A 17,155-nucleotide genomic window follows, 5' to 3' on the forward strand; every position below is an offset into this window, starting at 1 on the left:
TTGCTTCCCCTAATTCATGTATAAAATTTCAAACTGCATGGGGCAAATACTTTATTTGGCAAAACTTTCAATTTTTGTTTATTTTAAAGTATCTTTTACAAATAGGAATGTTTTTCAAGAATATATAGCAATTTATGTTGGACTAATCAAATAAAAGAAAAACATGTTTATCAATATTATAACAACAATAAGCGTATGGTCAAGACACCAAAAAATACTTGGGAAAAATTACTTTTTCAACTTCTGAAAAATAATTTCTACTACTTAAAAACATGACCAAACCCCTCAATTCACTAAAAAACAAACTTTCAAATATTTTTCAAAAAGGCACTTTTAGCTATCGAGATGCTTGACCAAACAGTCTATAAATATGTTCTCCGAAAATAGTAGGGAGGAAAAAGACAATTTCGAGATCCCATGAATAAAGCGATAGAATCTCAAACTTTGGTGTTGAAACATCATACATGGACACACAATTGGAAATGACTTGAATGTCTATCACCTCTAACAATACACAACTTTTGTTTACATCAAAGGAAATGTCACTCTGAGTAAGTACCTTCTTTACAGTGCTTGTAAGTAACATGTTCACATCATCTGAAAATCAATTCTTTCAAATAAACATTGTGATCACTTCACAACAGTCTTGATTTGCACTGTTTATCTTAATGCCCTTCATCCATGGGATCACTTCTGTTACACGTTTGAGATCTTAAATCCTTCTCATCCTGCCTTGATTCATTGGATCCTGATGCCTTGGAAACAGAATCTTCTAGGGCCTCGAGAAAAGATGGAACCGTCAACTTATCTGCAGCAATGATGTATGAAAATTAACCAATTTTAAAACTAAAACAACACTGATAATTAAGTTGATGAAGCATATGATCTAGTGCATCAGAAATGAATGAGAAACAAAGTTCTGGTACCAAATCAGTAAGGGCCACAAACAGAGGTATAACCAGCTGAACTAGATAAACAGAGTTACACTTCACATGAGCCGCAGCTCAAGCTGCCAAAAGGCAAAGGTTTCATACTTCACCCACTTATAATTAGTTGAAATTGTTGCATGGAGAAGAATCTTCCATTAAAGAAAAGGTCAATATTTTTTAATGAAAGCAAGTCATGTATACATACAGGTCAGTGATTATAAGCATCATCTCACAAGCAAACTTGCTTAAGTTTCAAAAGAGATGAAAGAAAGTAGGCAAAATATCGAGCATATAAAATAATTAACCATTAGAAATTAGTGTGTTTCATTCCTTTCAGCTTGAGATGAATTATCCAACAATGCTTTGCTTACATTGACTTGGATCAATTCCAAACTGAGTCAGATCTATTTGTCCAGTTCGAAGAACCTGCAGTGAGAAGAGAGTCAAATTAACAGACATAACCTGCAAGCATACCTAAAAAGCTGAATGAAAAAATGAGATTTTGATGACTCACATAAGTAAATGAATCTAACTGCTGACGGAACGGAGGACTCTGTAGCAATTCCATTAATTCATATGGTGTCCAATGACCCTGCAAACATAAGAATTTTCAAGATAACATCAGCACTGTAATCCTTGTAGTTTGCGTACCAGGAGCCAATTTTTTACCTCTGGCAAATGTGAAGCTAGTTGTTCTTCTAGTGGTATTTCCTCAATCAGTGGTAATATGAGCTCAGGCCTCAAAATATCTCCCAATCCCAATCCTGATACAGCAGCAAGATACGAAGTTAAAGTAAATGGTGTATATGCTATATTTTTTGTATTACATGAATGTCCAGATCTTGGTTTCATTCAAGTGAAAAAGAATATTGTGAAACCCTAGATGTTGTTCTCCAATTGCGAGGATAAAGAAAATGAAAAAGATGGAAAGGAAAACCTGTAGGGAAATAAAGCACTAACAAAGGTGCACGACAGTGTAATAGCGAAAGGATAACCAAGTCTAAGCTTTCCCTTCTATTTGAATCAGAGGAGACAAACAAATTCAAGCACAAACAACATTTTGGGCAGCAAGTATATCAGAAAACTGAATATGACAAGACAAAACTAAATCAAACCAAACGAGACACCTAGATTTTACGTGGAAAACCTCTTCATAGTGGAAACCACAAGACCAAAGCTCCACTATAATCAACAAGAGTTGCAATATGTTCTCCAAAATGGCCACCAAAGAAAAGTCAAACGATGAGCAACAATAACTAAAAGATAGCACCAAAGAACTTGAGAAATAGAGTAAAATCACCAAAACACATATATTGTGCAAGAGCTGAAATCTGGTGCTATGGGACTCCAAATCCACCTCTTTCAGTTCCCAATCAAAGATTAAGATAAAAGGAACACGCTGCCCAAATATCAACTCAATCGGACAAGGAATGAAGCGGGAATCACAATTTGAAATTGGCTGCTAGGGCTGAAAGATTTTGGGCAAAAATCTACACTCTCACTTTTCTCTATATGGTTGCTAATCTCTATCTCTTGTATATGTGGAAATAAGACGATTAAAGAGGTCTTACATATGCACCATATAGTGGGTTTATGGGCAAAAGTGGGCTGGTCCAAATTGGACTTTTATTTATCCACATATTCTTTCCCATCTGTCTCTCACCAAGGTCTGGAAATTCTTGAACACATCAAGTACTTGATCCTTGGACTTCAAAGAAAATACTCAGAGTTTGCAAGAATGATCTCATCATTAAAAGTCACAAAGTAAAGTGCACCACCATGAGACCTTATCTTAAAAGGACCACACAAATCAGAATGCATCAACACTAGCAAATCAAGCTTTCTTGAAGATGGTTATTATACTCAAAATGACCAGTATGATATTAATGCTCCAGTGCAAGATGATGTGGTTGGCCAACAACCAATTGTTATTGATGCTCCAGAGAGTTCTCTCATAAGATCTACAAGAGAGAAAATACCTTCATCTTGTTATTCTGCAAATGAGTATGTACTCTTCACTAATGGGGGAGAACCTGAGAGTCTTAACGAGGCCATGGAAAGTGAAGAAAAAGAAAGATAGTTTGATGCTATGGAAGATGAGATTAAATCTTTACATAATAATCATACACTACCTCTAAAGACAAAAAAGCTTACAAAAATAGGTGGGTCTTCAGGGTGACACATGAAGATGGCCACCCAGTTCCACGATACAAGGCTAGATTAGTTGTGAAGGGATTTATCCAAAAAAATGGAGTTGATTTTGATGAGATATTTCTCTCCAGTTGTGAAGATATCATCCATTTGTACGGTTCTAGGCTTAGCTGCAAATCTGGATTTAGAGGTTGAGCAAATGAATGTTAAAACTACTTTACTCCATGGTGACTTAGATGAAGAAATTATATGGAGCATCTATAAGGCTTTGAAGTTGAGGGAAAAGGGAATTATGTTTGCAAATTGAACAAGAGCTTGTATGGTCTAAAACAAACTCCCAAGCAGTGGGTACACGAAGTTTGGTTCTTTTATGAGTCAACAGGGCTTCAAGAAGACTCCTTCAAATAATTGTGTTTTTGTGCAAAAATTCTCTGATAGTGACTTTATCATTGTTTTGTTATATGTTGATGACATGTTTGTTGGTGATCATAATGCTTGTAGGACCAAAAAGTTGAAGCAAGAGTTGAATAAGCCTTTTGCTATGAAAGACTTGGGACCAACAAGATAGATTCTTGGCATGCAGATTGTCCGTGACATAAGGCCAAGAAATTGTGGCCATCACAAGAGAAATACGTTCAGAAAGTACTTTGTGGGTTCAACATGGACAAAGCTAAGGTTGTCATTACACCTCTAGCTATGCACTTCAAATTGAGCACGAAGCAGTATCCTTACAATGAATGGTGAGAAGGAAGATATGAAGAAAGCTTTTTATGCTTCAGTCATTGATAGTTTGATGTATGCAATGGTGTGTAAAAGACCAGATATTTCTCATGTTGTTGGTATTAATAGTTGTTTCCTTTCTAATCTAGGAAGAGAGCATTGGAATGTTGTGAAGTGGATTATGAGATATTTTTTTTAGGATTAGTACTGTTGTATTCTTCAGCATTGGGAATGTTGGTCACCATCAAAACATGCTACAAAGCAAGTAGACTCTAGCTTTACCAAGCTCCTAGAAATTCTTCTAACTCCTCTATTTTTTTATGACACTTCTAACTCCTCTATTTCCCCTATATAGTTTTGTTTACACCAAAAAAATAAAATCATCAGACAATTCCATTTCACATCATGGACTGATTTGATCTTGTCGAATTATGAAATATTTTTATGGCAATTCTAGTTTGAGTTTGTGTTATGGGACAAGAAAGCCTATTCTTTGTGATTACACTGATGCAGATATTGTCGATGATGTTGATACTCGCAAGTCTACTTTAGGCTACTTGATTACTTGTGTAGGAAAAGTTGTGTCATGGAATTCTAGGTTGCAAAAAATGTGTATGTGCTTGATTGCTTTATTGAAATAGTCAAAGTGTTATTAACCTTGGCAAGAATTTTACATTTCATGGTCGATCTAAACACATTGATGTGAGATACTATTGGATTCAAGATGTGTTGGATTCTAAGTGCTTGAACTTGAGAAAATTCATACGGATGATAATGGTTCCGACATGATGACTAAAGATTTGCCAAGAGGGAAGTTAGAAGAATGTTGCACGATCGTCGGGATGGCGGTCTTCTCCACATAGTCGGGAGGGGGAGATGTATCAGATTTTGGGTCTTTTTTCCTTCCTATGTGGATAAATAAAAGTCCAATTTGGATCAACCCAATTTTTCCCATAAGCCCAATACTATGGTGCATATGTAAGATTTCCTTTAAGGTCTTATTTCCAGATATACAAGAGATAGAGATTATCAAACATATAGAGAAAAAAGTGAGGGTAGATTTTCGCCCAAGAACTTTCAGCTCTAGCAGCCAATTTCAAATTGCAATTCCTGCTTCGTTCCTTGTCCGATTGAGCTGATATTTGAAAAGTTTGTTCATTTCATCTTAATCTTTAATTGAGAACTGTCAGAGGTGGATTCAGAGTCATGTAGCTCCATTTTTCAATTCGTGAACAGTAGCTGCATTTTGGTGATTATACTCCTTTACTTCTCTAGTTCTTTGGTGCTATCTTGTAGTAGTTATTGTTGCTCGTTATTTGGTACTTCTTTGGTGGTCATTTTGGAAAACATATTGCAACTCTTGTTGATTATAGTGGAGCTTTGGTCCCGTGGTTTCTACTCTTCACTCCAAAGAGGTTTTCCACGTAAATCTTTGTATCTTGTCTGGTTGATTTAGTTTTGTCATATTTATTTTGTTGATATACTTGCTGCCCAAAACGTTGTTTGTGCTTGAATTTGTTTGTCTTCTTTTGATTCAAATAGAAGGGAAAGTTTAGACTTGAGTATCCTTCCGCTATTACTCTATCATGCACCTTTGTTAGTGTTTGTCTTTCCCAACAATACCCTCAGAAGAAAATTAGAAGGCAGTAAAGGAAGCAAATTAGACATCAAGCTTTTAGTCCTGTATACCTTTTGTGGATGTGGGTTGCTCAATTAATTAAGTATTTAATTAGATTTTTAAGTAGATCTATGTTATTTATATTTTAAGTAGCTTTATTTATTATTCTAGAATAGGATTTTATGTTTCATAGCTTCATAAGGATTAGGTTAAGCTATAGTTATTAGTTTGGAATAGGATTTAGGTTTCCTACTTTCATCATAACAAAGACAAGCTGGACTATGCCGGAGCATACTGCAGATTTGCTTAGTTGTTGGATGAAAAGAGGAGGAAGCAAAAGTCAAAGAAGTGGTGGAGGATCATCCCACAATGCATCTGGTGGACAGTTTGGAGAGAGAGAAATGGGAGGTGTCATGAAGATAGATCCAATTCCATCCAGAAAGTTAAATGGTATTGTATGATATCTTTCTACTTTTGGTGTAAAGAAGTAGGTTTAGAGGATATAGATCAGTTTGTAGATTTATTAAGATCTCTGTAAGTATCATGTTTTCTAGTTGCTGTTTTTTTTATCTAACACGTTTTGATGGTGTCCAACATGTCCTTAATGCTGAGGAATACACATTTACCAGTTTCAAAAAAAAAAAAGGATTAGACTTCCTATTGTTGTAATAAGACTCTTATTTAAAAGGGTTTCTGATGAATAAATCAGTAAGTCATATATCAACAAAAAAACAAGAGATCAACATTCTCTCTCCCATTGAACTCTAAGGTTTTAGTCTCCCCTTAAAGACCTGAAGAGATCAGAATTCTCCCTTCCATTGAACTTAAAAGTCTCAACCTCCCTTTAATGAGTTGAATTTATATATTGCTCCGTGAGTCAATCCTTTCCTAAAGATTCATAACATTTGATATCAGAGCCTAACACAATGGGCGATAGAGATCAGTTCCAAATTTGAGAAGAGCATGTCATTAAAGAAACCCTAATGGACTCTAAAATTGCAGCAATGGAACCACACCTTGACGAAAGAATTATCCAAGTCATTCAAGAAGAATTGTCTAGATTGGGAGTTGGCTCTACAAAACTAGCAACCCATAGACCTGAATCAAAGCACCCAGACGACGAGCATATCAACAATTCCTGCTACTAATTGTAATACACCACCTATTCAACTGCTGATAAAAATCATCCAACAAGTGGTAATTCACATCTGATAGTGCCAAGTTATACAAAGATGAATTTTCCTACTTTAATAGCATCAACAATCCATTGATTTGGGCACATCGTTGTGAACAATTTAGAGCAATTTGGACCTCGTGAAAAAAGCAATCTGATGTGAGAAATAGTCATGCTTCAGCAATCTAATAGAGTTGAAATTTTTTCACGTCAACTTCAAGATAAATTGGCTAGGGATGGAATTGGATAATTAAGTTGATATTATTCCAGATTTTTTGGATGATTTCCCTGAAATTTGAGCTTGAGGGCAAGCTCTTTCAAACGCGGGGGGAGTAATGTCATGGATGCGGGGACTCATTTAATTAAGTATTTAATTATATTTTTAAGTAGATTTATTTATTATTTATTTATATTTTAAGTAGCTTTATTTATTATTCTAGAATAGAATTTATGTCTCATAGCTTCATAAGGATTCGGTCAAGCTATAGTTATGAGTTTGGAATAGGATTCAGGTTTTCCTACTGTTATAAGGATTAGACTTCCTATCTGTAATAAAACTCTTATTTAACAAAGTTACCAAGTTCAAAAAATAAGACTCTTATTTAAAGGGGTTTCTCATGAATAAATTATTAAGTCATATTTCAGCAAAAAGCAAGAGATCAGAGTTCTCTCTCCCATTGAACTCTAAGGTTTTAGTCTCCCCTTAAAGAGCTAAAGAGATCGAAGTTCTCTCTTCCATTGAACTCTAAGGGTTTCAGACTCTAATCAGCTGAATTAATATATCGCCCTGTGAATCGATCCTTGCCTAAGGATTCATAACAATACCATAAAAATTGTTTAAATATTCTTTACTCGAATTTTAATCAACATCTCACCAACGGTTTAACTACCTCAAAATCCTTTCAACTACAAAATAGTGAACTATGGCATGCTGGCCAAGCATTAAAAAAACAACCAACAAAAAGTATGAGTTGATCAAATGCCTACCTGCATCAGGATCTACAGCTTCATCTGTACCAACCATAAGAAATAGCATTATGTCCACATGAAGATTAAATGAAAGAGATTGTTAAACAGTTAAACTTCAGAAAAGTTGAAGGGAAGTAAGTCAACTGAACCTGTGGACCCTATGTTACTCAATATTCTTTGAAGATCAGACAACTTTACTGGGCCTGAAGATGTCACATCGCTACTTGCTTCAGTATTCATGCTTGCACTAACCAAATTTCCCGCCCTAAAAGAGGTCATCCAGACATTTTAAATGATTACTTCCAGCCTCTAGCAACTTCATAGAAATGAAGATGGTTGTGTACTACTACTTAAAAGGAATGCAAGAAGGAAAAGAAATTATTCAACTATGTCTCAGGACCTAAGTTGCTCGGACTCTCCAAAAATGTTGTTGCACCAGTGTCGGATCCTCCAAAAATGCACTACTTTTGAAGGATCCGACACGCACCCGATGACATTTTTGAAGAGTCCGAGCAACATCGCTCAGGACTAAAAGGGTGTTTGGATTGGTGTTTGGCAAATATAAAAATAACTTAAAATAAGTCAAAAATGACTTCATAAGTTAGAGAGTGTTTGGCAAAGTTAAAAATAACTCAAAATAAGTTTAAAATGACTTTAAAAAGTTAAAAACCACTTTAAGCCAATCCAAACGGGCTCTAAGTTCATAATTGTAGCAGCATGGTTAGTGAGGAATTATATATCCGATCTGACTTAATTCTGATTGAGGTTTAGTAGTAGTTTTTGTAATCAACTATGACTCAATGTCGAACTAAGATGCTTGTGTTTTTCAGTAAAAGTGAAGTGAGGCAAACCAATTTGCATCAGTTCTTAAAAATCTTTGTTAGCATGTGAATCTCCCCCATTTTTGTGACAAGATGCAACATCAAAAACAGATCTTATACTTCTCAATGATATTAGTATTACCTCGATGAAATATCTTCTTCTACCATATCTTCAGAATTTGGTAAAGGAGCTGAAGCTTCAGGCTCATCTTCACCAGGAAACTCTGTTCAAACAAGTAAAATTTTACCTAGGTTAAAACAGGTACGTTAAATAAACTTCCACTCTGAGAATTAATAGAAGTCATATAGATGAAACGCCCATTAACATCATCCAAATGTAGTTACTAGAACAACATATTAGAGTGCATTCCCCAAATTAAAATTCCATTTTCAGCTCCTTTATGTTGTTACAACCAGTCAACTACTACCAAACTTGAAGTTCGTAAAGGTAAAACATTCATGCTCGACACAGAACAGCAAATAATCAATAAATCAAAAATGTCAAGAACCAAACATGACACTTGACTTGATGAATAATTTTATGAATTGGAATCAATCTAACAATTAAAACAGCAACATGAAACACGTAAACAAGGGTGAAGAAGAGCTAGTCACATTGCAAGTCCATGATGCAGAAGCCTTACAAACTATAGCAGAAGGAAAAGAGACAAGGGATGGCTAGTCGACAGCTAATACATTTAGGTCTGCAGGATTGACAATAGGCCCGAGGAAAGAAAAGAATTTAAGGCAGAGACTAAAAGAATATATTGGCCTTGACAACTTGAAAAATCTTAATATTTGTTGAGTTCATGTAATCCTAAACTAGGTTGGTAGGAGAAGGTAGGAGAAGTTATCATTCTTTTAATAAATCAACTTTCAAGTTACTAAATTTCAGAAAGGACATAAAGCAAATTAAAAGTGAAGACAAAGGAAAACAAAATAGTAAGAATTAAAACCCACAAAGACAGGCACTGAATAAATCTTGATTACCTAGTGGTTGATTCAAGTAGAAGTTGACTGAGCTACATAACTGTGCATCATTGTCAGCTGCTGGCTCCTGGCAAGAAATGAAGGAAAATTTTATCACAAACTCAAAGCATAATCACAAAATTCAAAAACATAAAGTAATATCTATGGCAACAGATATGACCTGCATCCAAAAGAAAAGCCTTCTATCGTCGGTACAGAACTTCAAAATGTAAACCCTTCCAGATGATTGATTGACCTGAAGAGCATCGAAAAACAATGAATTAGCATCAGATATTAATTGAAGTGAGAACCTCTAATCGACAATTTTAAGGATTTTTTTTTTCAAATGGGAGGAAGTTTGAACCTCTTGTAACTTAGTAAGTGAAAAGTGAATATTTAGATTGGCAATAAAGTTTAAAGTTGGTCATTGGTCACTAGACACTATTGATTCTGTATGTTGTGAACTTCATCTTAAAAATCACAGAATTTATTTTGTTGAAATTGAACAGTTTTTCAGTAATCTGAGTAACAAGCAACAGGGAATAGAAATACCTTCTCAAAGACTGCCTCCTCTGGGAAAACAATCTGATCCTATGATCAACTTTTGTCAAGAAACAACTTTCAGATTTACAGTTTAATCACTATGGATGGTACCATATGCAGAATAAGAGCAATGATCAATAAAATCAAAGTGAAGCAACATCAAATAACAAACTTCACTAATATTTGGCTGGAACTAGGATACATCTTCAACAATGTTGAGATTACGGTCAAGCCACTGAAAATGGAGTAGTCCCTCTTCACCCTAAAATATCAAAATGACATCTTATCACAATAGGTATTTAGACAATTGTCAAGCAACATTTTGTAAGATCACCACCATGTAAACTAAACGAGGTCTCAAACTTGGGTGAGCAAGAAAAATGATAAACCAAATCAAATATGATTTCTTTTCCCATACCCTGCCTATACGAACAAGTCCTTTCCGTGAATCAGGGATAACCTTTTTGCCCTCCATGAGCATTTTACCAGCACGAAATTCCATCAAAGTTTCCTGAACAAAATAATACCAATGTCTTTTATACCACACCATTAAGACAATCAAATGTCACATGAACAGAAATATATTTATCATGACATGAGATAGGATACACATATACTGTTTGTTTTTCTAATTTTGGTTTCTTTACAAAGAGGGAAACAATTGAATAATGATACAAACAGCAAAACAATACTCACTTATCTTTGACAACTAACAATTTTCTTACGGAGAAAAGCAGAAAGTGCATATATAAGAGAGTTATGCTACAAAGGAAAGAAGAATAAAAGCGAAGCTCCCTGCGACTGTCATCAAATTTGTGCATACAAATTGGATGCCTATGTACTCCAAGATGAACAAAAGGTACTTGCATATTTTCCATCAGATTAGTGACATCCTTGACTTCTTTGAATACCTTCCATCCATATCCTTCCACGTGTGAGATGGACCATCTGATGCTTTGTACATCTCCTCATTCCACTACTCCAACTTGTTGTAAGCTCCTTAGCGCATCCAGGAATCACCAAGCTAACTTATTCTACAATACTGATGCCATATTGTGATGTACCAGAAGGATCCAGTATTAGCATAAAAGCACCACTTTATGAAGGATCTTCCTCTTTCTTACATTTTCTACTGTTTAAGTTGGGGATCCAAGAAACAATCTATACGAAAAAATGCTAAGTTAAGAATGCAAAGTAGCCAGACAGACTCTATGAGGAAGTCCTTCCTCTTCAAAGGCAGATTAAACGAGGATTTTACTAACAACCTGTCCCATGCACACCAGGACCCCTCCAGTTTTCCAGATGTCCCCTCAGACACCATAATGGTGTACAATTCTTACAACCATCATTGTTTTTTCAGTATTCTTATGACAACCAATGATGGAGTTAATGTGCTTTTCAACCACTTAACATCCTCTGGACCAAACATTGCCCATATACTTTGGAAAATGTCATTGCCCATATATTTTCCTTTCTATTTCTTGTACTTAAGTAAAGAAGGGAAAATGTCTGCTGCTGCCGCCGCCACCACAATTTAAAGATTTTGCAGAATAGGTAGACACACAAAATGCCAAATGCAAAATCTCTCTCAAATTATGATGTGTGCTACTAACTAAAAGTTGTCACCCACACAAAAGTGTGTTTGTTTTTCAGTAAGCAGAATTTTAAGAGAGGGTCTTTCTTTAGAAATACATAAATGCTTGCATCCAAACCTTATTCTAATATCTCTCCAAATAATAAGCCCTAAAAACCTGATAAAGAAGCTTGCCACTTCAGATCTATAGGTTTTATTTTACATCTTCAGATTTCTAGCTTAGTTCTTTCTACTATAACTTTTGAGTAAAGTGTAAAGAACAGGAAAAGCGCAACACTGATACAGGTGGCACTTTAGACTTGTTCAAACTGCTTAGTCTTTTAGCTTCATGTAGTTATGTTTTGAAGCTAAATAGTTCTGTCACTTTGTAATGATGCATCTTCTTGATGCCTTTCCAATACAATTTAATTACTTAACCAAAAAAAGTGTGGCATCAAGTATTTGTCCACCTCCAACATGATAGCATCTACGCAGTAAATAGTAACTCATCCAAAACCTATTTTACTCTATAGAAAGAACCTTAAATATAATCTTATAGATATTTCCACTAAACTAATAGGTATGTAATCCTTGATGCTCGTAATCCCTCCCTTTTTGGAATGATGGCAATGGAAGAAGCATTAAGACTTATTTTGAATACTTCCGTCTCTTGAAAAGCTTCAATGGTCTCCATCTTTGGAAACTGCAAAAGTAAAACCAACTTTGTCCCCTGCAAAGACTCCACTGCCTTTTGAATCTCCTCTTTCTCAATGCCCCTCTCCAACCACACTCTTTTCTTCCCCTATTTGGGGTCAAACGCTGGACCCCTATGGTAGGCCTCCAACCTGCCTCCTCGGCTCCTTCCTAAATAGCTGCACATAGACTCCTATGATAGCCCCTTCTACCTCCTCCTCCCCTTCATGCACTACACCTTTACATCGATTAAATGAAGTTTCTCCTCCTATTTGTTATGCCTAGCTTGTAAAAAAAGATTTTATGTTTGAGTCCCCCTCTTCCAACCATAACGCCCTCAACCTGTCTCTAACTACTATCTTGAGTTATTCCTAGTTAGTGTCTTTTAGTACTTCCTATAAGCAAACTAATTCGGCACTCACATACCTTCCTGGTTTGTTTCTTCAAAAATTTCCTAGAAACACACTAAATCAGCACTCTCTTACCTTCCCTGTTATATCATGAAGTTAACCAAAAGGGCCTGTTTAGGCATAATAGAATTGCTTTTTTCCAAGTTTCATTTTCAAAACCCTGTTTGATTATACATTTTGTCAATTTTTCACCCAAGATTGAAAAAACAATCCCTCACAAAACTTCCAACATTTTTTCAAGTGTAATACATGTACAAACACAACTTCAACTTTCAAGTACTTTTTGAATTTAATACTTTTTTCAAATATTACTGAATCCATGTCCAAACTCCAAACGCCTACTTATTATATTGTGCGAATTCACCACTTCTACTTTTTTTGAGAAAGTAAAGAATATATTCATAAATATTGGAGAAAATTCCTGTATACAAGAGGAATACACATATAGAAAACCTACAAAATAAATGGTTCTCTACAATAGACATCCATCCTTCAATAGAAAAGGAACTTCATAGGTGCACCAAAAAGAACCCCTCTCTTCCTTTCTTTCTTTTTTCATGACCGTGATGTCCGGCCCAGCTTTTGTGCACCTCGACTAATTCCATGTCCTCCAAGGCTCGGACAGAAGGGAAGAATCACCTAGTGTTTTTTGTCTCCGCTGAGTTTTGATCCAGAGACCTCAGGGTTCTCAACCCTCTCTCCCTTTCCTTTCATCCTTGCTATGGAAGGTCTTAGCAAGATGCTCCAAAAAGCATGTCGACTACAATGGATTGAAGATTTCAAAGTAGGCAGTCCCTCCGGAAACAATGTCACAGTTATATCTCTATTTTATGCAGATGATACTTTGCTATTTTGTGGGGCAGATAGATCACAAGTGATTAAGCTTCACTTGACTCTGCACATTTTTGAAGCTGTCTCTAGACTTCATACAAATATGTCAAAAAGCACTATCTATCCCATAAAATTCAGTGCACAATCTGGCAGAGCTAGCAGGAATCATGTTCCAAAAACTGATCTTGGGCTGCCTTTAGGTGCAAAATTAAAGGCAAACGAGATCTGGTGGGGAATAAATGAGAAGTTTGAAAAAAGACTAGCAACATGGAAAATGCAGTATCTTTCTTTCGGTTTTCGGAGGAAGAGTAACATTGATTAACACTGTAATGGACAGCATCCCTACTTATCATATGTCCCTTTTCCCTATTTCAGAAAACATTCTCACAAAGGTTGACAGAATTAGAAGGAATTTTCTATGGGAAGGCAACAACGAGGATCCTAAGTTCCATTTGCTTAAATGGGCAAAAGTGATGACCTAAATCCCAAAAGGGTCTGGGTATCAAAGATCTCGCAGCTCACAATAAAAGCATGACGATGAAATGGTTAGGGAGGTGTGGAACTGAATACATTGGACTGTGGAAAGAGGTGAGCAAAGCTAAATATGGTGAGCTTACTCACTCGTGCACATTTTACATAATAAGACATCACTGAGAACCGTCCTCATTCTCTAACTCCCAAATTGTGTTGATCCTACCATTAGTATGAATAGCAGACCAATAACTTTTCAAGTAATACTTCATCAGTGGTTGTGAAAAAAAAATCAATATTTTCGACCTTGGCCATATGGCAAAATGTTTACCAATCATATCCTTGGGTTCACTATTGAAGTTCTTTGTTTGCAAATCTACTTAAGGTCTTGTAATATAATAATAATATGAATCATGGTCATAAGATGATTGTACTAGATCTAGCAGACCAAACTATTTTTGCTTCTACTTTACTAACAAACTTGCATCTTCTTCATGCCTTTAATGAAACATTTACTTCAAAAAAAAGATACAATTTCATTATCAATCAATTAACTAACCGTCAATACTAAAAACTAATATGGATCTGCTATATGTTCTACTGTGAGTCCATATCCTATCCCTATGTTTAATTTACGTGTTTTACTTTTCTTTTCAAGCTGTTTCAAAAAGAATGACTCTTTCTATATTTGGTAACTCTCTAATTCCAATATTTTACATGGCTTGTTTAAGATTATAAGATTCAAAGAGCATTTTGTTAGATTACACAACTGCAAGATTAAAAAATCTCCTTTATTTTCAATTTCAAGTGAGCAGATACACGAGCCTCCTCAAATAAAGACACTCCTACATGAAAAAAAGTCTATAATTTGAGACCTTGATGGTATTACAGTACTCCGGGCAAGACAATAGATACAAATTTAGTGGGTACCTGAATTTGGGGAAAAGCGTCCGTTGACGAAGAACCCATTGATTCTCCAATGTATAAACAAAGAACTGAAAACAAAACTGGCAATTTAAGGAAAAACTAAAACAAGTTACGAAGCCGTAATACCCAATTTGTAGGTTTGAAATTGAATACTGAATAATTAGCGAAACAAAAAAAAAAGTGTGAAACAAAGCAACAGTTTACCACTCTATCACTGTGCTCAGATGAGAAAGAAGATACGTACAGTTTTGCACACCCAACAACTTGTCCCGTCGCCGTCGCCGTCACCGAGTTGGGCTGCGCAATTTATACTGAACTTTTCCGGATTCAGGACTACTTAGGGATTGTTTGTTTGATGGGACACAAACCAATATTCGGAGAATTTACACCAGGTAGCCACTTTTGTGGGGAGTATTTAACATTTAATCACAAATGTTGTAAGCTTAGCCAAAAGAAAGCATCTCTATTTTTTATTTTTGCTTCTCATTTGTGCTCAGGATCCGTATGAGAGTTTATTAATTTGAATTCGCATTACGTAAGGTCCATTTAGGAAAAGCGCTTCCTATTAGGAATTTTTTTCATAGTTAGAATTAGAATTTGAGACATTTGATTAAGGGACGATGGAAATTTATCATCGTGAATGAGGCACAACAAACAAAAGGTGTGTGAGATTCATCCGTGCTTGACAAGTGACGTTGTGGTCCCGCAAATAATTTTATTTTTCAAACTTTTCTTCTCTTCTATCATTTTTAATTTATTACTAGTACTACTCTTATTCTTTTTCATATTTCTATCTTTCATATTTATTTTTATAAGAAAAAACGTTATACTCCTCTCAGAATCAACATGTCAATAAGATAATTTTAAAATCATAAATAATAAGACTGGCCTTTATTTTTTGTGATAATTTAAATATCACAAAAAATAATATTTTATAAAAATAGAGCAAAAATTATGAAATTAGTTATCAAGTTAAATATATTGTTTTAAAAAATTGTATACAGAGAACTATCAAAATAAGGAAGAAATATATTTCCTTGGAACTATGTCTTTAATCTCTTTGTAATAGTTCTCATTATAAATTACTTCTTCATATCTATGTAATGCTAAATGATAGGGTTGTTGATGTGGCATGCTTCTAAAATCAAGATTTATATTTATCTTTTTTTTTTTATTTCTTTTTATTTATCAATTATTTTGTAACTAAATAAAAAATAATATTATACATTAAATATTTTACAATAAATATTACTGAAAATTAGTGTTATTCATATCTTTTAAAACCTTTCTCAATTCCTTCATTTATTTCTCCCCTTAATCTCACAATTAATGTCATTCATATCTTTTCCTTAAATTGCTTCATTTCTTTTCTGTTTTACTTATTTAATCCCAAGTAAGTTAAAAATCTTACTATATTTCTCAGTAGCTGTATTTTTTAAACACATTTTTAAAAAAAAGAAATAGCCGTCCTCATATCTTCTATTCTTCTTTATGTTTTAGCCTTAAATTTTGAATAACCTAATAATTAACCTTGAAGTTTGATTAACCTAATAATTAAGATTTTATCTTTATATTTTTTTTTATCTATATTAAGTGATTTATTAGATATAAGAAAATTATTTTAAAGATAAAATCAAAGATTATCATCCACTATTATACTTTTGATTATTTCTAAACTATTCTTTTAGAAAATGTAAAATAATTAAGAATCTTATTAAAAGAAAAGGTAAATATGAAAAAAAAAATCAATAATTATCTTAAACTTTGAAACATTCAGTTATTTTGAATCATTAAAAAAGTCTCAACAATTCACTTAACATGAACTAGAGGAGTATATTCAACTAGTAGCTAAAATTGTTTTTGTTGATTTTCCTCCATTAGTTTTGATTTATATGATTGATAGTTTTATAATTTTAAGTTTCCGTATGATTTAGTTATTAAGTGATATGTAATTTAATTCTTAGATTTTTTTAACTCACTCCGCTAAAAAAAATAATTTCGACTGTTTTAAAGTTTGAACACCCTTGACGAAATTTCTGGCTCCGTCACTGGGCTATTTTTGTTTCGGTATACAAAGTAGGCATGGGTCCCATATTTAATAGCAAAATATATTAAATTGTAGTCACACACAATAATTAAATGAAACTATACCATCGTTGAATAATAAACTAGTAACGTTTGCCAACTCGTGTAATTTTCCCAAAAATAAATGGAGAGCATGTATTAAGAAATAAGTCATTCTCATCTAGATACAATTTGGGCTTTAGAAAATATTGGATATCAATTTACTGTTTAGTAGTGTTTGTCACCTTGTGTAATTTTCCCAAAAATAAAATCTGATTTTTTAATTAATGTT

At 34.3% G+C, this 17,155-nt stretch overlaps 1 protein-coding gene across 4 annotated transcripts; it reads right to left on the bottom strand.

Moving 5' to 3' along the window:
* Positions 1–395: 395 nt before the first annotated feature.
* On the bottom strand, positions 396–15,183 carry LOC102591202 (26S proteasome regulatory subunit RPN13). 4 transcript variants are annotated; one of them, XM_015307441.1, is made up of 14 exons: positions 15,044–15,183; positions 14,803–14,867; positions 10,313–10,405; positions 10,097–10,156; positions 9,904–9,942; positions 9,533–9,607; positions 9,373–9,439; positions 8,525–8,606; positions 7,711–7,826; positions 7,580–7,603; positions 1,599–1,693; positions 1,444–1,521; positions 1,301–1,355; positions 396–808 (listed from the first exon to the last, which is right to left on the bottom strand). In XM_015307441.1, exons 2-14 carry the CDS (start codon positions 14,839–14,841, stop codon positions 666–668), a joined length of 966 nt encoding a protein of 321 aa, XP_015162927.1. In that variant the 5' UTR covers positions 14,842–14,867; positions 15,044–15,183; the 3' UTR covers positions 396–665. The 4 variants fall into 4 exon arrangements, with proteins under 4 accessions (XP_015162927.1, XP_015162926.1, XP_006344569.1 ...); XM_015307440.1 differs by having other exon boundaries at positions 14,803–14,879; XM_006344507.2 differs by having other exon boundaries at positions 15,004–15,183.
* Between the last annotated feature and the right edge of the window lie 1,972 nt (positions 15,184–17,155).

Source organism: Solanum tuberosum, unplaced genomic scaffold (assembly GCF_000226075.1).
Source record: "Solanum tuberosum cultivar DM 1-3 516 R44 unplaced genomic scaffold, SolTub_3.0 scf00058, whole genome shotgun sequence".
Classification (NCBI taxonomy): domain Eukaryota; kingdom Viridiplantae; phylum Streptophyta; class Magnoliopsida; order Solanales; family Solanaceae; genus Solanum; species Solanum tuberosum.